The 21,661-nt window shown below is 44.5% G+C and overlaps 1 protein-coding gene across 2 annotated transcripts in view; it reads right to left on the reverse strand.

Moving 5' to 3' along the window:
• Nucleotides 1-216: 216 nt before the first annotated feature.
• Nucleotides 217-21,661, reverse strand: part of LUZP1 (leucine zipper protein 1) — a 44,625-nt gene continuing 23,180 nt past the window's right edge. For both annotated transcript variants that reach the window (XM_032202096.1, XM_032202097.1), the window contains exons 2-4: nt 11,134-14,382; nt 6,911-7,075; nt 217-5,210 (exon numbers count right to left, since the gene is read on the reverse strand). In XM_032202096.1, coding sequence (XP_032057987.1) covers nt 5,172-5,210; nt 6,911-7,075; nt 11,134-14,277 — 3,348 coding nt within the window. In that variant the 5' untranslated portion in view covers nt 14,278-14,382 and the 3' untranslated portion in view covers nt 217-5,171. The remainder of the gene's footprint in view (nt 5,211-6,910; nt 7,076-11,133; nt 14,383-21,661) is intronic.

Raw genomic sequence — 21,661 nt, forward strand, 5'->3', positions numbered from 1 at the left:
ATGCCTTTAAGTGCAGCCTAGGAATGGGTGTTTGAGATCTGTCTGGATATGTGTACAGGGCAAAAAAGTAAGAATGGAGTAGTCAGAATCAGCATTAACATACACTGCTGCAAGATGGAGCTGCCTCTGCACTTCAACAAGGGACATTAATACCTCTGATTAATGACCACTGTCAGTAGGGATTCAGATGGAGCTTTAAATACCACACCACAAACATATAAAAAGAGATTTTTATTGGTTATATACTGTAGAGCTGACAGCGTTTGAGTCAGGAGAGACATGCAGATAAAGTGTGTTTACATTTGGCATGCAGACTAAGAGCACTGTAACTAGTAAAAGGTGAGCACCATCTGTATCCACTGAATGGGCAGCCCGGGGAGGAAAGAGTTGGCTTCCCTCTGCTGAGCACACTGACAAAGACTCAGGTGGAACAGTGCTTGATAGCTCTACTGGACACAAAGTTTGCTTTAGGGAAACAAGCAATACTATAACCTGAAAAATTAACTTGGATGAGTGTGACTATGAAAAGATTTCCTGCTTTATTGTCTTCTAACTAAGCTGCCCCAGCCCAAGTATATGTCTACAAATACAAAAAAAAAATAGTTTTTCTCTTAAAAATACATTCCATGCAGCCTGGATTGCTGCTTCCACAAGGCAGGTGCCAGCACTGCATGTTGGGCAGCCTACAACAATTATCCTTTGGGTCCCTAGGTTACTGACCATAAGATGCATCTGCGAACAATGGCTTCACATTTCATCATGTATATAGCAGTCCACTGAAGGCTGACCTTGGCACAGTGCTTTGGCTGCTCCAGTGATGTGCAAGGGTGGCAGAGATGAGGTCTACTATGTTAGAGATAACACCAATGTGACTATTGCTTCAATCTGTAGCAAGAAATCGCTCATGTCAAGTGTCTTTTGAAACACCAAGTGCACCACCCTGGCCTGTGCTTCCTTCTGTTTTCCTTTCCTGGAGGTATTATCTGCAGGTGGACAGCAGTTCTCCCTTCATCAGTGTCCAGTAAGCTGCAGTTGAACATGAGGCACTGATGGTTGCACTGTGAAACTGTCCCTGCTCCATGCGACCTGAGTGGATGGAGAGGTGACGATCTGGAGGCTGCAGTGTCATTTCCAGACATGGAGGGGACCATTCCATGAAGCAGCAAGCTGCTAACCCCTCAAGCTGCCACTGGCCTTTTGAGGAAAAGCCACTGGTTCTCTAAAAAGGGACAATGTCTCCGTTTACTTGGAAGAAGCAAGCACTGACACACTTCTGTTGTACAGCAAACATGTTTACAATTTTGGAATTGTCTGAATGCTTGATACACAGCCTCTTGGTGTCACATCCGCTAAAAAGCCTGTTTTATTTATATGCTAAAATTACAAATATTTCTTCAGTGATGGCAATATTTACACATATTCTATTTTACAGCTGTTCAAAAAAAGTGTGCAATTTGAGTAAAATACACTGTTTCCTGAAGTCATTGCTATAATTTTAATAATACATCAGCTCCTATTGCACTCATGATTAACAGGGCATGGCCCCTTTCAAATTTACAGAGGGTTTTCTTTCAGATTTAATCCCAGTTGTGGTAAAAACAACCTGGTCTATACTCAGTGACATCTTTATTTACAAGCAGTTACACTGAGCAAGAGTTCAAGGTATGTGCTGTAAAATATTGAACAAATTAGTGAGGCTGACTTTAGCCATGGTAGCTGGAGAAAGGAGAGATGTAATTTGTGAGAAGCACCTGAGGAGCAGTGCCAGAAGACCTGTGTCTGTAGCTGGGGGACTCCTGCACAGTGTGATCTGGCTGAGCAGCAAGGACAGGTCCTCCAGGTGCTCTTGGATTAGGGAAAGCCAAGCCCTGGCTGACAGAAGGGGAGAAACCAACAACTCTTGCTGTTGGTGCTTGTTCCTTTCTCATTCCAAACATGGAGTTGCATTATTGGTGTGAGCTGTAGAGCTGAAAAGACAACATACTAACTAGATTTTTGTGAGTTGGGTTAAGGGAAGCCTGTGTCAACCTGGAATGTCACATAGCAATGCAGAGCTCTGCTGGCCAGGAATGAAACTAGTTCCCCCAGACGGAGCACCAGAAGTACAATGGTAAACTGCAGCCATGCCAGGACTGTGTGGGAAGGAGAGGGCTTGTGGATGGGTGAGGGAACCTGAGCAGCCTATTAGATAAAGACTAATGTCCTACAGCAGGATGGGGTTGTCACTGTAAGAAAAGCCATACATTAACTGCTCAAAGCAATCCTCATCCTCGTCAGTGTGTATGTGCTGTCCAGCTCTTTTAGTTGGTTGTTTTTAAACTAAACTGTGAGTCTCTGGCATCAGTGTCACAGGACAGACATCTTAAGTGTCACAGGTGACATCTTAACTATGAACTCTGCTTTATAGGACAGTACTGCAATGCCAAGCAGGTAGTCGGCAGCAGTCTTTCACAGCAACTCTAATTGTGTCTTATATGGCTGACCAGCTACTAAACAGGTTTGGGAATGTAAATTGGGGTAAATAATTACTGAGGATGTTTGAAGAGGTAGGTATATCCTCCTAAATGCAAATTGCAAGGTTCAAAAAATTGCTGCAGGAGATGTTTGGGTTGCTTTCTACAGACCAGCTGCACTGGCTTGGAGGGGTTTTTGAAGCACTGTCTCCCATGTAACCAACAGAGGACCTGTTAGGCATCTTATATGAGGCAGCATATTTTATTGAAGGGAATTATTTCTTTTAATATGAAAAGAAGGTGCAGAAAGCCAAAATGTGGCTTCATGAGGCTGACAAAGCATTGCAAGCCAGCCCTGTGAAAGCATAGGTGGGATGTGGCACAGCTGGGCAGGTTGCAATGCTGGCCATCAGCTGTGGAAAGCCTGCAAGATTGCATGAGAAGGCAAGGAAACTGAAAGCACTTGAGTAACAAATCCCAGTAATGCCAGGGGGAGAGGTTCCTGTCATACAGTCAATGTCTGAGCAAGGCAAAATGAACTTTCACAAACAAGTTACAAAGTCCATAGCGGTGTCAGATTACAAAACATGCACCCATTTTCAGCATTTCCTGACAAATACTGCAGGGGAGGGAGGAAAGAGGCATCTCAGAAATCCGAGTTTAATTGCAGAATTTCAGCTTCTTTACTTTTAGTTTGGATTTTGAGTTTGTGATGGTTTTTTTTTGCTTTTTTAATACTTAATATTTATAAAGATTTTTTTTTTTTTTTTTTTTTTTTTAACTAGCACTGCCATGTCATGAAGTGGTAAGAGATAGCAGCTGATATAATTTATTTTAATATAATTTAATTTTAAGACTATTAAAGCTGCCACAGTACTAAGTTAAAAGCACTATCTTTTTGTCTTGTTATGCAACTTAACATGTATACATGTCATGAAATATAAAAGAATAAAATGGATTGCAAAAAATATAGATTTGGGAAAAACATCTAAAATTTATGAGGAGACTTTTTTCAAAAATAGTCTTTTTCCCCCTCCTCCAAACAAAACTTTATTAAAACAAAAACAAAAAAAAAAAAAAACAAACAACAACAAATAAACACATGTCATTGAAACATTTTCCTTATATGTGTTCATAGATATTTTCCAACCAGCTCCATTTTTTTTTTCCTTTTGCCTCTTAGAATTGAGGCATATAATTCCAAGATAAGGAGGTGATGCAGCATCCCATGTGCACATATGGATAGCTGTACATGTGCTGCTGTCGTAGCTGCTCACCTGGAAGGTAAGATGTAGGAATGACTGTGGAGGCAACTCAGGTATGGGAGCTGCTGGATGACAGTTGTTCACCCAGCACCTCCAAAACAATAGAGGTTTTCCCTTCTATATCATCCTCCTCATGCCTCTGTGGAAAGGGGCACCTGTTTCCGCCAAGCAGAAGAAACCAGTGAGGGAAGTCAATGGTGGTTGTGTACAAGACTGGAAAGCCATGGGCCAACCCTGGAGGAATGTAAAGGAAGTAGTGGTAGAGCTACGGTGTGTGAACCAGGTACAATCTCCTTGCTTAGGGCAGATGCTGTTCCAACACCTGAGCACCTCTTGATGAATCCTCCAACTCTGATGCAGTCATTGGCCTGTGGGCCCTGACAAGGAGCTGTACCTCTGTAGTCTCTGACCATACTGCAGTCCCCAGACACAGCTGATGGGGGGGAGGGGGCATGTCCTGAAGAGGGGCACAGACAAAAGCTGCCTAAGTAGCCGTACTGGAGCTCAGTTTTCAGTCTAATCCTGCTGTTTTTCCCCATCTTTGGAGGGAACAAGGGCATTCTACTTCTCAAGCCAGAAGAAAAGCACTTGTTTCTTTGTTTCTTGGAGCTCAATGGTTTAGAGTGAGCAGCAGCAATGTTGCCTGCATGATGGAAGCAAAGTTTTGGGCAAAAGAGCACCCTAGTCCAAGCCTGGAGAAAGTTTTGCTGTTGTTTGACTGCTGTTGGTTTGGCTCAGTGGCTCACTTAGTGCAAGAGCTCAGCTGGTGATTAAGTGGGTCATACGAAGCTTATTGCAGAGAGAGTGAGCAATGGGGGAATAAACAGTTTTTAAACGTTTTCTGCTCTCCTTTTCTGTTTTGTGTAAAACCAGTGAATGTTTTTTTAATTTTCTTGCTTACAGACAGAGCATGCTAGGAACACAGGTACTGGGATGACCACAACCCAAGCCAACAAAGGTGTATTTAGGACAATGTGAGCGCTCACTGGAAACTGAAAGCTTTCAGTTGTGGAGCTGTGTAGGACAGCTTTCACAGGCTGGTGGACTGCATGCAGTGGAGGGATACTTCCTGCAGCTCATCTAAATGCAGGTGAATAATGAGAAGTTCTCTCTTGTCCAGGTCGTACCATCATTCTGGTTGAAAGAGTGGCTACGGCAAGTCAGTGTTCCCGTATGGAGACAGATCTACTGTTTTATGAAGAAGGTTAAGATTGCAGGTACAGAGATGAGAAGTGGGAGTCCCCTGAGCAAAGTCTGCAGCTGCCTCTTCAGCAATGAAGAAAAAAAATAAATCACTGGTAAAGTTCCTGTACCTCACAAATCACATTAGAAAACTGGTTTCAAACTGGCTGAAGCCTCTGGAGAGGTTAAAAACAAGTGTGACACCTGTGAGCTTGGTACAAGCCTGTCTCTTGCTCCATTATCCTGCGTGTTCATGGGATGGAAGTACAACTCATCTCCTAGACGTTGTCCAGTAGACACGGGAGGCACCCTGTAAGAGAGAACCCCGCAGCATCACAGATTGGACAGGACCTGTGGATGCCTCTGGCAGCATTTTTGCTCTGGGGAAAAGTATTGTGATTGCCTTCAGGCAGTCATCCCATGCTCAACAGACTCATAGTCTAATGGTAGGGCAGTGACAGGATCAGTTCAGAAGACAGTGACTGCCAGGCCTTACAGTGGAATGCTCAAAGCAGAATAACCCAGACCAGCTCCTCACAGGCTTTTACCATCTTTTTTTTTTTTTTTTTTTTTTAAATGCTATAGCATACTCAGCACCCATTTCCACGCTGGACACATGGATCTGGCAAGTGTGATGCATAACACCTGACAGCATGGATCATACTAAGCTGATTTAACATCAGGTGTCTGTAGAGCATGCCTCCAAGTGCAAGGTGTTCAGGCTTCTGTTAGTCAACACGGAAGCACCAACTGACAAATGATGTATGTTATGGTGACGACTTTACTCAAGTTTTCATTTAATGCTGTTTCAGTCTGTGCAGAGAAAGGGAGGCATTACTGCCTCAGGTAGATGTCTGCGTCTAACCAAATGAATGTCACTGTGGTTAACATCTTGGTGATCACAAGAGCGTAACTGTAGTGTACATAGTAGGACTGTGTCCCCCTGTGCTCTCTGACTGTGTAGGGCTCTCAGTTGCCTCACACTCCTGCTGCTTGTGTATCAGGACTCAGCAACTTCTGTGCACCTCCAGTAAGATGCAATGAAGACCGGTTTGATAAAAATATTTATGCTGGGGCTGACACACAAAATGGAAAAAAACAGTTTTAACTCTTGCAGCCTGTGGTATGCTTTTGTAGCACTGGCAGTCAAATCCTGTGAGGTTTGCATGCTGGATAAGCTCCAAACCACAGCCAACAAATATTTCAAGTTGCAATGTGATGAACGTTATTACAGTGCTGGAGCCACTGGCTGAGATGCCTAAACCCCTATAAAACCCCTCCATATTTTGTTAAAAGAAATTAGGATCCGCACTACCAATCCACTGAGCTCTGTACAGCTGCACAGCTGAAGAAAAAAATGCCAGGAGTAATTTCAGTCTTTCATACAGTCTTTTGTGGCTGTGCACCTAGGACTGAAAGTCCATCTGGACCACTGCCTCCTCCAAAGGTAGCCCCTTGTGAAGAGGCTGGGATATGCATGCTCTTCATTTTTCTAGGAAGAAGTCATGATAGCCATAAGGTAGGCCATTTTCCACTTCTTTGCGTGGCCAGAAACGTGTGCTCGGCAGGCAGAGCAGCAGGTATGTAGCAGCAAACAAGCACCCTAGTGGTACAGCAGCAAGCTGAAGGAGGCAAGTCCATGGCTGATTTTGTCTCCCCATATCATCTCCGGTTGTGTCCAATACAAAACAGGTGGCCGGGGATGACTAGGTGTAGTGGCTTTTATTCCATGGAGGATGCCTTTAGCCATAGAGATAGTTAAAATTAATTTAATATAGAAAAATAAGGGGTTTTTTTGTTTTCTTACCAGTATAGGAAATACTAGTAATTTACTAAAGTGATGCAGACACTCCACCTCTGGGAAGCACTAATCTAAGACTGGATTTCTCCTGAGAGGTTTATCCTCATTTGGGCAAGCAGTTCACTGAGTTATGTTACTGACAGGTCAGTTCAGATGTTGGCTTCTGGCCTTCTAATTCTCTTTTATACATGGTCCTTGAACTTGCATACCTGTTCTTCTGATTGGAGACTCAGTGGTGGGTAGGGGTTGGAATCAGCATCCTGCAGTTCCAGCTTGGTGGGTGGCCTTTTCCCTGGTGTGTCAACCTGTGAAAGGTACTCAGAAGAGCCGAACTGTTTTCTTCTGGAACTGGGCACAAGATCTTTGTTTTCATCCTGTGGGAAGAAAAATAAGAGGATTTGGAATTGGGGGCTATAGCAAGGTCTGGAATAGCTCCAGGTTCCTGGTCCCAGGTTTGCAGTGTGAGGTTCTGGTTTGAGTACTTTTGGCAAGGAGGGTGCCCAGGCCACCCGACCAAGTCTAGGAAGTCTTTACATATATGCTCACAGAGAATTTTTTTAATCCATCCAATAATTTATATCATAAAGTTCTGGGTACTGAGTCCTCTGTCCAGCTGTGAGCCTTTAGTGCTTGTGATCGATCCATGAGACTCAAGACTCAATCTCTTAAAAATATTAACTCTAAGTGTTATCATGGGTGGGAGATGACCAGTAACCTGAATCTTTTATTTTCTTGGCAATGAGGATGTGATGTGGGATTTTCCTACACTGTTTTCCCAGTATAGGCATCCGAACAGTACTTTCAAACTCACTAATGATTTCTTGAATGTCTGCCAGGACCTCTATGGGATGGTCAGGCTGGCCACCCACCATGTGTCAGAGTGCCTCCTCAGACTGTACCACAGCTGGGTTGGTGTGGCTCAGCACAAGAGGCAATTGCATTATGAGAAAAATCAGCTGTACACTGACAAGGATCTTGGAAGCTGCTCTGAACAGATAATAACAGCAATGCCTCGCACCCTAGAATTCACACAGAACACACTCAAGTCCTTGGACAAAATTACTGAGGTATAAAGAAAGAAGAAGGAAAGAAATATGTAATATGTAATATGCAATAGTAATATGGCATGATTGGTTGCTTGAGCTGGAAGCTGATGTGGAGTCAGCAAGGATACAATGGTGATGGGTGCACCTTCTCTTAATCTCTTAATCCTTGAGCAGAGGAGAGAAGAGAGCAAGCATCCCTGGATACTGTCAGGGAGGCTTCCATGAGACCTCCACCCCTCATGAGGTACATACGAAGAAAAGCCTACCTTTAGGTTTTTAATCTAACATCTTTGGCACACCACCCAGCTCCAAGGCAGTCACATTAATATCACAGCCATGAGGACAAAAAAAAAAAAAAAAAAAGCACGTATCTTGCACAGTTGCCGGCTTAATAACAATTGCCTGTTATTAACCTTTGCACTAAGTCAGACACTGCACATTTTCAGCAAATATCATGCCAGAGAAATACTTATTTAATTATCTGAAACACAGACCATCAGAATGACTGAAGTGCTGCATCTTCTTGTCTTTCATGAAAGCCTAAAGAAAATGCCTGTAAGCACTAGAGGGAGCAAGTCCTCAAGATGCAACATTCATCCGTCAGTGCCTACAGCTGATCCTACAGCACCTATCCAAAGCAGAGCTCCGAAGAGCTTCTGTAGTGCAGTGTTGCTCAAAGCTGAGCTTGTGTAGCTTGTTTGCTTACATCAGCAATAAAACAAACCGAAGGTTTAATTTACACCTTGTGCCTGGCATCTCCTTACAAGAATTATTTCCATGTGCTCAGTTTGGATCTGACCCAAAAGACAGGATGAGAGGCAGGGGCTAAGCCTCCTGCTCTGCTGCAGCAAACGATCAGATACAATGAGTGTCTCACACAGAAAGACAGAACAATGTATTTTGACAAAACCAGCACCAACCCTGTGTTTTCAAAATAGGATTTTTAAGGCGATCTGAGACTGACTAGTGGAGCTGGAGTAGGGGTGGGAGGGTGGGTGGTGAGGTGACAGTGACGTCTTTACAGGAAAGCTGAATATGGAAAGCTGCTCCCAGTGTTAGTTACCACTGAACAGTGCTGAGTCTTCCACCAATGAAATAGCAACATCTTTATCAGAAACACAGACCCCATCAGACTACTTGTGATATAAATCTCCAGATATCCTTCAAAGGCAAATACTTTTTTTTTTTTTTTCCAAGGACATAAACAATATTTTGAACTGCCCAACATCTTTCAGGGTAACTTGACGCTGCTCATTTACAAGCTATTAATGTACTTACTTTATGACCATGAATTGAGAATACTGACTACATGGTATCTGGGTGATTTTATTTTTAGGTAAGATGCAGAGAGGGACATAGCACAACATTCAAAAGCCCTGCGTGAACTAACCACACGTCTGCTTTCCTGCCTACCTGTCACTCCACAGATGGCCAAGGATGGAAGCCAGCTAGTTCATCAAAGATACTCAGACACATAGAGGTCAGGACGTCAGGACATTCTCTGTAAGGTACACTTCAGCTGCTGTCATAGGCATGCTTCATACAAGCAAATTTGAGCTAACTGACCTTGAGACCACCTGCAGACTGTACTGCAGACCTACACTCAGTCCTGGATGTACTTCTAGGGGAAATATGGGAGAAAAATATGCAAACGCCTGAAGTTTCACTTTTCTGGGAAATGTTCCTTAGCTAGCATGGTAGTCCATGGACACCCACATCATTGCCTACCCAAGTTGTGCTTTTTTTTTGCATAAACTGTTTTGCAAAAACTGTTTGGGTAGCACTACACCGAACTACCATTCTCAGAAGAATGTTAAATACGACAGTCAGATCTTCTGAGAGGAAAGGATCGTCTGTTCTCAGCTAAGCTGTTTGGACAACAAGGCAGATGTCTTCTCACCTTCTCTGTGGGGCTCCATAACTAGCTGCATGATATCCAAGCTGCAAGGAAAGGCCTCTTCAGATGCAAGACTCATGTTTGTGGGTACCATGAATTCAAGCTCCTGGGCCAGTGGTAGGCCCAGGGCTGGCTCTCCCATTTCCTAAGCAACATTATGCAAAAAGAGACTGTCAGTTCTGCCTGGATTTATGGAAGAGAAGTACAGACTGCCTGTAACACACCAGTGACCATGGCCAGGGAGAGTATTGTCACTTGGACTCTCATAGCTACAGTTGTAACAGATGTAGGGTTGCACAGACCTTTCTCCCTATGATATCCATTCAAGCACATTCCCTGGGTGATCCCATTCCTCACTGTCCCCTTCAATACAGGAAATTTAGGTTTTTCACTGAGGTTTATGAATGCCAGCAATCATGCCTGATGCATTCTTAGTGTCCAAACACAGCTGGAAAGCCAACTTGCACATTTTAATTCTAGGCAATAGACTCTACAGAGCAAATGCAATGGTGCTAAGTGCTCTGTGCCTTTCACTGCCAGAGAAGTGGAATGATTTTGTACATCAGCACCATCTCATCTTTGTCAATGCCACAGTCATCTGGTTGTGAATTTGTCCCCTCTGTCAACAGTCCTATCAGATTACTCACCCAGGCTCCCCTAGGTGGCTGGAAATGGAGGTGGCTGCTTAGATCAGCTTTAAGTAAAGAGCAGAGGCAGCAGGTGCAGTGAGAATCAGCACATGGTTTAAAAGACTGGAGGGCCACTTGGTGCCAGGGGGTGGATTTAAAATATGCTGGTGTCCGCAAATCTATTGGCAAGTGCATCTCACCAGCTACTCTCTGCCTCCACTCAAGCAGACTCTTCATTAGTAGCACCCAAAAGAACAGGAAAGAAGGAAAGCCATCCCTGCGGCTCTCACTTTTCAGATGGTATACTGATACAGACCAAGGAGGTAGCAACCCTCCCATGTAACCAGCCATCACTGGTCTGTTTAAGAGATGTCCAGGAAGCATTTCCAGACCAGAGTCCAGAAGCGGGCTCTGGTTTTGCATGCAGGAAATCATGCAGCCCTTACCAAACAGAGCTAAAGCTGCCCTGAGGCACAACCCTATGAAAGTCTAATTTGCCTCATTTTTTGGTGGTTCTCCAAGCTGACTGTGCCATGCAAAGCCACTCTGAAAAACTTATCTTATCCTACATACGCTGTGACTGTATCTTCTCCAATCTTGGAAAGACCAAATAGATTTCAGTTTGTAATTATTCAGTTTGTAATTATTCACATAGCATTAAAAGATCAGTGCAAGTGGATCTAATTTCAAGAAATCTAGCTTTCTTTACACATACTTTTTACAAGATACTCCACTGAGCTTGACAGGAGTTGGAAGAGGGCAGGAAATAAGCTGTAAGAATTCCAAATCAGGTGTCCTACAACTAACAGATAACTTTAAAACAAGTTGAAAGGCAAGAACGCTTAATGTAACACACTTACAGGTAATGTACTTTGGTGCCATGTAGAAGCCACCGTAGGATCACTGGTGTAGCTCCTGCGCGTTAGCAGTTCTGGTGCGCTTAAGTTACTTTTGGTCCTTCGGGACCCCAGTTCAGGGGCATTCCAGGAATTAGTTGTGGCACTGGTTCTTGCTGAGGTCTGCTCCAAGGAGTTTGGTCGTATACTGTTCCCTTCCATTTCGGAGAGGTCCACTGAGGATGTGCACTTGTTTGTAGTACTGGAAGCTGCATTTTTCTCTATTTTTATTTGAGAGTCCTCCACAGAATGTAAGCCTTGTCTTGTTCTCCATGAACTTCTCAGAGTCACATGTTTTGTTTCAGATGAAACTGTATCTGAAGAGCCATGGCTCTTTGAGCTGATTGTATCTGAAGGCAAATCACTGTTCTTCTCTGAGAGTTCAGTAGTCTTTATTACAATGCTGCTTCTGGAGACCACTGTTTCTGCTCTACCTCTCAGAGCCACCTCTCCAATTCTGTCGGCCTCAGATAATTTCAGAGCACTTCTATTAACTGATACCTCGACAGGTGGGGAGAGACTGTTAGTTATTGGTGAGGGTTCATTCAGAGCAACTCTGATGTTGCTGGTGCTAACATGCTTTTCCTTTGCTGCTATGTCTGCAGTGGGCCTTGGAGCTGTTGGCTCAGAGGGGAAGATCGTGATGCTGCTTGTCATCTTATTAGTTACCGTTTTAAAACTGGACTTCTGTTTTTCTGACTCTGCCTCAGATATAGTCCCTCCCATGACTGCCTTCATGTCCTTTTCAACAATTGCAGGTTTAATGATGGCTTTTGATCTCAGAGCTTCTCTTGGGCTGAATGGCCTTCTGGATTTAAATCCTCCAGTGCTGGCATCTGATGGTTTTATACACTTGGTGGAGTCTTCATCATGTACAGTGTTTTTGTCATTTTCAAAGATAGATGCTCTAAAAACTCCCCTGGAATTGGAGAACTGCTTGGAATTAGCTTTCTTCCTTGTCTCAAAATCTGACTGAGTGTTTGTTTTTTTGCTTCTTCCTGTTTCTTCATCTGAATTAAGTTTGTCATGACTACTCTGGACAGTTTTGGAGTCTGTTTTTAAGCCAGCATTTACATGATCTGTTGCTGAAGTTGAAGACTGCTCTGTATCTTCTTTATCCGGACCTGTAAGAATCCGTAGAATGTCTTCTTGACTCCTTGAGTGATGTGAACGCTTTGTTGGTGAAGGTTTTGCATTTTCAAGTGACATGTCTGTGAATTCTCTTTCCTGGGAGATTGTTGCTCTTTTAGCCCTTCCCTCTAAGGGTTGCTTGTGTGATGCTGCAAAGGTGTTCATTGCTTCTGTTTTAGTGCCAATGCAATCTGATGCCAATGCGTGGGAGGAGAGGTGGTACCTGTATGCTGATGCCATGCCATTGGAAGAGGAATAATTACCCCTGGGGAGCACTGTGTCCCCCAGGAAGTCACTAACTTCTGCCTGGCTTGTTTTCAGCTTCTCAGCTAAAGAAGCCACTAATTCACCTTTGCTCAACTTGTCATCCCGTATGTCAGTGCTGGTTTGACAGTTGCCCCGGAGCGCCTGAGATGTCTTTTCAGCCTTGGATCTCAGGCCTGTGTCACCAACAGGTTTAGAAGGTGTTTTCCAAGATTTCTGCTCATGTGCAGCAGGAGGGTATCGACTGAGGACAGATGGCTGCTCCTTTGATCTCTTCACCTCATTCTGCATGATGGAGGCTTCCTTCTGACCAGATGAAAAAGTGGAAACTGAAGATTTCTCTTCCAGTCTTTTCATATCTGTTGCAGCAGCATCCACACTGGATGCTTTTCCTGCTTTTCTGTTCATTAAACTCGGACTGGGTACCTGCTTACCACCATGGCTGTAGCTGTCATTACTGAAGGAGAAATCTCTGTTCTTTACTCTTTCCCGGCGCTGCTGAGGTGAAACCTCCCTTGGCTTGTGCTTGATAGCTGTTAAATCTGTTGCAACACCTCTGTATTTAGGTCTGTCATGTTTTCCCCTGCTAGAAAAGCTCGTATCTTCATTTTCAACCTCTCCATTTTCCAGATCTTTCTGTTTCTTTATTTGCATTTTTATTTCTTCTAACTGACCAGTTAAGAGTTTGTTTTTATTCTGTTCACTCAAGTAACTGTCTTGCAGGTCATTGTTTTTGGCCCTCACTTTTTTCAGTTCTTCTTCTAAAGATTCAAAATGTTTGATCTGAGTTTTAAGTTTCTCAATTTCTTGTGTGAGATCTTTCACTTTGTTGTCTTCCTGATTTTTATTCTTTTGGTTTTCTGATTTATTCCTGGTTTCATTTTCTACATGTTTTAGGTAATCCACACTTCCCTTCCTTCTGGTCTCTTTAGAAGGCAATGCAGAAGTCAAATCATCTTCAATTCTCAAATCATTTCTGTCAAGGAGATTATTTGATGACCTTTCTAGCAAGTTGGATGCATTTCTAGTTTGATCTGCCCTATTTAGTTTATTGTTTTGTTCTAGTTTCTGTGTTAGCTCCTGGATTATTTTCTCATTTTGCTTTTCTCTTTCATTAAAATGTTTTCTTTCACTGATAAAGGTTAGTGCTAAAGATTTCAATTTCTCTAACTCACCCGTTAAGCTTTGCTCAGTTTTATCCAGCCTGTCTTCAGATGCTTCAAGTTCTTTAACTTTCACTCGAAGTACTTCTAATTCTGTAGATATCTTTTTGGTCAAATTCTTTTCTTCATTGAGGCTAAGACACAGCTGTGTGCAGTCATTCTTGCTCCTACCAAAGGCCTCCTCCAGTTTCTCCAGCTCTGCCATTCTCCTCTGCAGGTGTTCAATTTCTGACTTCAGTTCTCGGGTGAGGCTCTCTTCCTCTTGAAGTTTTTCTTTCATTAACCGGCAAAGCTCTTCAGCTTTCTTAATTTCTTCATCCTTGCCTTCAATCTTTAGCACTCTTTTACGTAGGGCTTCAATGTCAGCTAGCATGCTGGAGTTGCTCCCTTCTGCCTGGATAACTTTGTCCTGGAGGTCAAGCAGCTCATCCTCTGCTTTCTGGAGATTTTTGGTTGCTTCCTCCAGTTCATCAAGGCGACGACTAAGACTCTGCAATTTGAATCGTAGATGCCGATTTGAGGTCTCCTTATAACCTGTAAATTCTGCCATGTTTACTTTTTATTCCTTTTAGGTAGAAGTTTTGCTCAGTCTGTGTGCTTAACACTTTGTGTATTCCTGTTATGTTATACTTTCTTTGGAGAGAGGCAACTCACCCTAAAAGAAAAAACACTTAAAATGAGTAGGGAAGCTCAGAATATACGTATTATATATGTGATATGCATATAGATACATATACAAATATTTATATGATTTTTTTTTAATTAAACATGTTTCTCCGTGCTAAATTAGGAAAAAATAAACTGTAAAGAAGCACAGAATTTCCAAAAATAGCCTGTTACCAATAGCTGATGAAGGAAGTGTCCTCTGCTGTCTGCACAGGCAATGCTTGCTTACCCTGCAGCCCCCACAGCCAGGGTCAGCAGTTGATACAAGCCTGCCTTTACACAGGCTCCTGGGTCAGGCACATGCAGGAGCCAGGTCCCTACACAGGCATGTACCCATGCAACTAACAACTCTCATCTCAGCCATTCATGTCTTCTGAAGACTCCTTACAGATAGAGACTTGTGAACTATAAATAAGACCTGGAAACCAGAAAATACAGACCCCCAGACATCCAGTGGCTGCCAGCAAGTCGGGTTGGAAGGCCGAGCAGGCGGTTCTCAGTGCATGCAGGTCCCCCCCACTAGTTGTGCATGGCCTTGATTCACAGAGATGAGGGAAGTGAGAAGCTCCCTCATGTCTCTGCTAAGGGACTGCTGCCTGCAGCTTGCCTGGCTGCTCCAGCAAGAAACAGGGAGCTCCAGCATACCGGTGAAGGCTGAGACCTGCTGCCAGCCAGCACTGCCCATCACTTCCAGCATTTCTCCTGCAGCTGACGTTACTTGGCATCAGACTTTACCCAGGTTGTAATTATGTCCCAAGGACACTGTACCAATGGAGTTTCAAGTTTCTCCTCTCCTGTTTCAAAAGCTGTCAGTGCCATCAACTGTCATCCATTCACCCACCCAATAGAGAAGCAGTTGCAAATACTCATGCTTCTATTCCTTGTTGCCACTGATGATGAGCAGCAATTACAATATATGGGCAAGCTCCAACACACTAAATGTAGCTCTCTTCCCAGATTGGAGATGGCAGGGCTTTTTTCATATGGCCTTTCTGTGCTCAGCATGGGGTAGCCAGGATGGAGGTGGGAGGATAAGATCTCCTCTGGTTCTCAACATCAGCATTGCCCTGTCCTGGGCTTCAGGTACATCCCACTCATGCAGTGAGTGTGCAAAGGCTAATGCAAGCATTTGGAAGGGGAGGTGACTGCAGCTCTTTGACCTGTGCCCTTGCTCAGGCTGTCTGTCTTGAAGCAGGATGTGGCCTCCAGCATTTCTGTCAGAGCTCTCTGCAGAGGAAACACTCAGGAGTTTCCTATTTCACAGTGCCAAGAGGTGAACAGCAGGATGTGGGGAGGAGACAGTGCTGGCAAAGGAGACTGCTGTGCCCCAGCACAAAGCCTTTGATCAAAGGTGATTCATTTCCTGATGGGCAAAGGGGACTGCAGTGCAAACAGGCACCAGTGGCACACACCAGGCAATTGCCATGCACACCAGGCACCCAGAGTGCACATCAGACACCCACAGCATGCATCAGGCACCCGCTGTGCATACCAGGAACCCTGTGGTCCCTCTTCTGCGGGATAACTCTCACCAACATACTTGCTCAGTCTCACGCACACCAGGAAGCTGAAAGAAGCACTGTAAAGAGCAAATGAACAGGAGCCTTGAGCCCTGGGGTGTCTGGACTTGGCTGTACATGTGTCCACTCCCTCACTGTGGTGGTCACATCCCACGCCTGAACCACCCTCCCTTGCGCTGCCTACAGATCATAAAGGCCACATAGGCCACAGCCCTGCTGAGTGGCCGACAGCTTTGGCTGCAAATAGGAAGGGCTGTTCGGTCCCAGGCAGGATCCCATCAAGAAACGTCACCAGAATGTCACAAGAAAGGGCAAAGCAACTTTGCAGCACCATGAAAAACAACACTGTTCCCAGCATGCCGTGGAGAAGGGAGTTAATGGTTAACTCAGCATCAGGCACTGGTCAGGAAGCACAATCAGGCCCAGCCTTCAGTAACAGCAGCTGCGTTTCAGACTGGCTGTCAGGATGCAATCCTACAGGAGCTTCACATGGGCTCAAATGTGGGACTCTCTGCAGTGCTTGTACACAGCATTGACTTTCAGACCACCGCTCTTGCAGGTTGCTTCTGCAGAAATCGGCAGGTGAGGGCTGTGTGCTGCCTGTGAGCACTGCACCAGGCTAGGGAACAGTTCTGATTTCCCAGTGCTCCTCACCATGGAAAGATCACAGTGGCTTTGCAAGCTATGTCAGTGAGACTGGCCTCACAATCCCCATCTTAAGAAAAGGTGGAAAATGAAGGCAGGTGCACAGAGGGGTCAGGGAGCTGGATCTCCCTCTCCTCCCTCTTATTCTATTCCTGCAGCATCAGCTGTCATCTAGGTAGAGTTGAATCTCTCCTCTCACACCCTTAGGGTTCTTAGGAAGCTGCATCACAAAGGGCAGTAGTGGCTCAAGTTCAGTGAGCTACTGTTTGCAAAGAGAGGCCCTTGCCCTCAAAGACAGGGGACTTCTGAGAAGAAATTATCTCCCTGGGCAGTGACCTGGCATGGTCTGATGGAATCTACAACAGGAAGAAAAGGGGTTATGGGCACAGATCCCTGGGAAGGGATGCACTATTGCAGGTAAACCACCCTTAAACTAACTCGTTGTTCCAACAAATCACCCTAACAAAGTTGGTTCCTGCAGATTTGGGACCATGAGTAGGTAATTATCTGCCCTTCTGTCTGTACCTGGTAACGCTTGGTGAAGAGCTTGGCAGGAATTAAAAGTCAAGAATTAGACCCTCACACTACACTGTCAGAGCCCATGGGTCACAAAGAGCAGGAGAGGGATGTTGAGACACTATCCCAAGAGTCACTGATGCCAGAGGCTGCTCAGAATCCCAGAGGAGAACCTGATTTCTACAGAAAATTCCAAATCTTTGAATGAAACTGAAAATTGAACTCAGTAATTAATTTTGAAAATGGTGAGGGAATGGTAGATCCCGTGGCAGAAGAATCCCAGAAAGATTCAAGGATTCAAGGTCAAAGGGACCTTCTAAGATGTTGCCTTCCCCATAAACCTTCTCATATGTCTGGAATTAAGTGCCCTCCCAAGACTCCACCTGCAGAGACCGCTTGTCTTTGCATCCTGTCTTCTGTGCCAAACTTACTGTTCACTCAACAGCAGCTTTGGGTCACTGGAGATCTCTCTCTCATAGGCTTCGAAGCCTCTCAACTATCTAAGTCTTCCTCTGTAGGAGACAATAACCAGGACTTACCTCATTGCCAGAGTACTCAGAGGCAGAGCAAACAACCTGCTCTGATGCGAGCACACCTTTGATTTCTATTTAGAATTAATGTTTCCAAAATCTAAAACAAACTGTGGCAGCTGGTTCCTCTGCCCTCTGGTTAACTGTCTGTTGCATAGGGAACATTTAAACCCAACAAATTAGAGATGATGGGCCCCCAGGAGCACCTCATGTCACATAAAACTCATTTTTCCCACAGTACATCCTCACCAGAAACATTTTGCAATGTACTCCACCTGGTTTCCTCAACAGCCAGACTGCCCTGATAAGTCGTCTTTTGAAGAGAGAGACCTAGTCTGTAACACCAAAAAGACAGTGGGATTCTCAGTGCTTGGGAGACTCCCAAAACAATCTCAGCTGATTATGGCACCAAATATCTGCTCCTTGGGTGTTGAAACATTTTTTCTCAAAACTTTTTAGGGGTATCCTATGTCCTGTATCTTATATGATGTCACTCAAGAGTAGTTATTTTATTTATTATATTTATTACCGCTCTGACAGGCATCAAATAGGGAACAGTTGAAAGATCTTGAAGCAAGGGATATGGGGTAACTTCTAAGATAAAGACGTCCTATGATATGGTAACAAACATCTCCAGGATCTTCAGGACCCTTGAAGTCTAGCTAAATCAGTGATAGGCTCTGTGTGGCTTGGCAGATCACACACAACTGCCCTTTGGGATCTCCCATAAGCAGCTTGAACTCTGCAGAAGCTGTGTGGGAACATTCCTAGCCTCACTGAGCCCCGCAAGGACATCCTTTATACTCCATCCAAACAGCCAAATTGCTGCCACACACAGGTACAGATGTTCCCCCAGCCTAGAGTCGCTCAGACCTTGAGCTCCTTTTCTATCCAACCCAACCTTTCCTGTAGAAATGACTCATAACTAATGATTTCATAATTTAAAAAAAAAAAAAAAAAAAAAAACAGACAAAAACCAACTCACACATTGTGAGAACTGAGTCAAAGTTAAAGCCCTTTCTGTTTTCTTTTGCTAATATATCACAAGCCTTTTAATGAACAAATACAGTGATGGATAAACACTAAGAAAATCAACTTATTTTGGCCTTCTAAGAGAAAAGGTGGGATTTCTTCTCTGCTTTAAGTCACTGCTACAAGGTTTATGTATCTGAGTTGGTCATATTCTCCAGACAATGGCATGGCATATTCAGAGGACATTCATTTCATTCTCAAAACAGATTCTAGAAGACCAGGTAATGTACCCTTCAACTCTCTCCATGGAAGGGGAATAAGCAGCTCAGTGATGGGAAATGAATCCCAAGTAAAGATTGATTTCTGGATATAAGAAGAATCCTAATTCATGAATGCTCTCAGTGCAGAGTTGCACATTTCTAAACAACCAAACTTGGGACAGATCTCTTGGATGAGATTTAATGAACATACTTCACAGTCATAAATCTGCAAATTTCAGATGAAGAAAACCCATCACACCTCCCTACATCTTGTACACCTTTATGAGGGATCTGGTGCTTTGTCTAGTGCTTTTGTATTCTTTAGAAGAGTTCCAAGCAGCATGCCATCCTTGGAGCAATCCCAGCCTCACAAGCCTCTTATCAATAGGGTGTTTTATTATCTTTATGCTACGCTACTTTCTTCTCTTAATATACTTTATTGTGGAGGAATCCCAAAGAACAAAGGGCTGCTATTGCCTTCCTAAGAAACACAGGCCATAGAGTTTCACCTACAAAACCCAACACTGAACTGTACAGAAGTACTCTTCAAAGTATGTGTGCAGCAAGACCTGCTTTCCCAAAGCTATTTGAAAAGCAACGTGTCAAAAGATGTACTGACTCATAACACCCAAAAGGGAAGATAAGACACACATATATGTACTATGTGTTTGAGCTGTTGGTCAAGCTGTTGGTCAAACTGAGGCACAAGAGGGAAATACACAGGCAGTGGAAGCAGGGACATGTGGCCTGGCAAAAGTACAGGGATGCTGTCCAGATGTGCAGGGATGGGATCAGGAAAGCCAAGGCACGGATGGAACTGAGCTTGGCAAGGGATGAGAAGAATGGGAATGGGAAGGGATTCTAATAGGTACATTGCTCAGAAAAGAAAGGCCAAGGAGAGTTTTCCCACTCTGATGGACGAGAAGGGAGAACTAGTAGGAACAGACATGGAGAAGGCATACTCAACAACTTCTTTGCCTCAACCTTCACTGTCAGTCAGGTTTCCCACCTCTCTTGTTTCCCTGAACCCATAGATGGGGGCCGAGGGAGCAAAGTCCCACCCACCGTAAGCGAAGAGCAGGTATGAGACCAACTGATGAAACTGAACAAGCACAAGTCTATGAGCCCTGACGCCATGCATTCCAGGGTCCTGAAGGAATTGGCTGATGCAGTTGCCAAGACTCTCCATCATATTTGAAAAGCCCTGGCAGTCAGGCGAACTCCCTGGTGACTGGAAAAAGGGAAACGTTGCTCCCATTTTTAAAAAGGGTAGAAAAGCGGAGCCAAGGAATTACAGACCGGTGAGCACCACCTCTGTGCCTGGCAAGATCATGGAAAAGATCCTCCTGGAAGCAACGTCAAGGCACATGCAACACGAAAAGGTGATCTGAGACAGCCAGCATGGCTTCACCAAGGGTAAATCATGCCTGAGCAATCTGGTGGCCTTGTGTGATGGAGTGACTGCATCTGTTGACAAGGGAAGACTGATCGATGTCATCTACCTGGACTTCTGTAAGGCCTTTGACACGGTCCCACATGACATCCTGATCTCCAAGTTGGAGAGAGATGGATTTGATGGGTCAACCATTCAGTGGACAAGGAATTGGTCACACCCAGAGAGTGGTGGTCAGTGGCTCTGCATCAGGGTGGAGACCGGTGATGACTAGCATTGCTCAGGGGCCTCTCCTGGGACTGGTACTGTTTATTATCTTTATCAACAACATAGACAGTGGAGTCAAGTGCACCCTCAGCAAGTTTGCAGATGACGCTAAGCTGAGTGGTGCAGTTGATACAACAGAAGGAAGGGATGCCATCCAAAAGGACCTGGACAAGCTGGAGAATTGGGCCCACGTGAACCTAATGAGGTTCAACAAGTCAAAGTGCAATGTGCTGCTCCTGGGTCAGGGCGATCTCAGACATGAGCACAGACTGGGAGAAGAAGTCATTGAGAGCTGCCCTGCAGAGAAGGACTTGGGGGTTCTGGTGGATGAAAAGCTCGGCATCAGCCAGTTGTGCGCACTTGTGGCCCAGAAGTCCAACCACATCCTGGGCTGAATCAAAAGAGGCATGGCCAGCAGGTTGAGGGAGGTGTTTGTCCCCCTTTGCTCTGCCCCTGTGAGGCCCCCCTTTGAGTCTTGCTTCTAGGTCTGGGGCCCCCCAGCATGCTGATCTGTTAGAGCAGGTCTAGAGGGCCACAAAAGCGATCAAGGAGCTGGAGCACCTCTCCTATGAAGAAAGGCTGAGAGAGCTGGGGCTGTTCAGCCTGAAGAAAAGAAGGCTCTAGGGTGACCTCATTGTGGCTTTTTAGTACTTAAAGGAGGCTTATAAAAAAGATGGAGAGTGACTTTTTTCTAAATCAGATGATGACAGGACAAGGGGGAATGTTTTTAAACAGGAAGAGAGCAGATTTAATTAGATATCTAAAAGAAATTCTTTATTATGAGGCTGGTGAGACACTGGAACAGTTTAGCCAGAGAGGTTGGGGATGCCCTATTCCTGGAGGTGTTCAAGGCCAGGTTAGTTGAGGCCTCAAGCAACCCAATCTAGTGGGTGGCATCCCTGCTCAGGTCAGGGGAGTTGGAACTTGGTTATCTTTGAGGTCCCTTCCAACCCAAGCCAATATGCAAATAAGCAACCAGCTGGATTTACAAGACAGTGTAGATCAAATCAACTGCAACTGAATTTAACTGACAGAATCATACCATGAAAATCTCATTCACTGCTTAATTATTTTCATAAATCTGGTCTCTGACAGATTGACATAATGATACCCCAAATGTGGGCAGTATGAAAGCATATAGAGCCATCCAAAGCAGGTAGACCTC

The sequence above is a fragment of the Aythya fuligula genome, chromosome 23, assembly GCF_009819795.1.
Source record: "Aythya fuligula isolate bAytFul2 chromosome 23, bAytFul2.pri, whole genome shotgun sequence".
In the NCBI taxonomy this organism is placed as follows: domain Eukaryota; kingdom Metazoa; phylum Chordata; class Aves; order Anseriformes; family Anatidae; genus Aythya; species Aythya fuligula.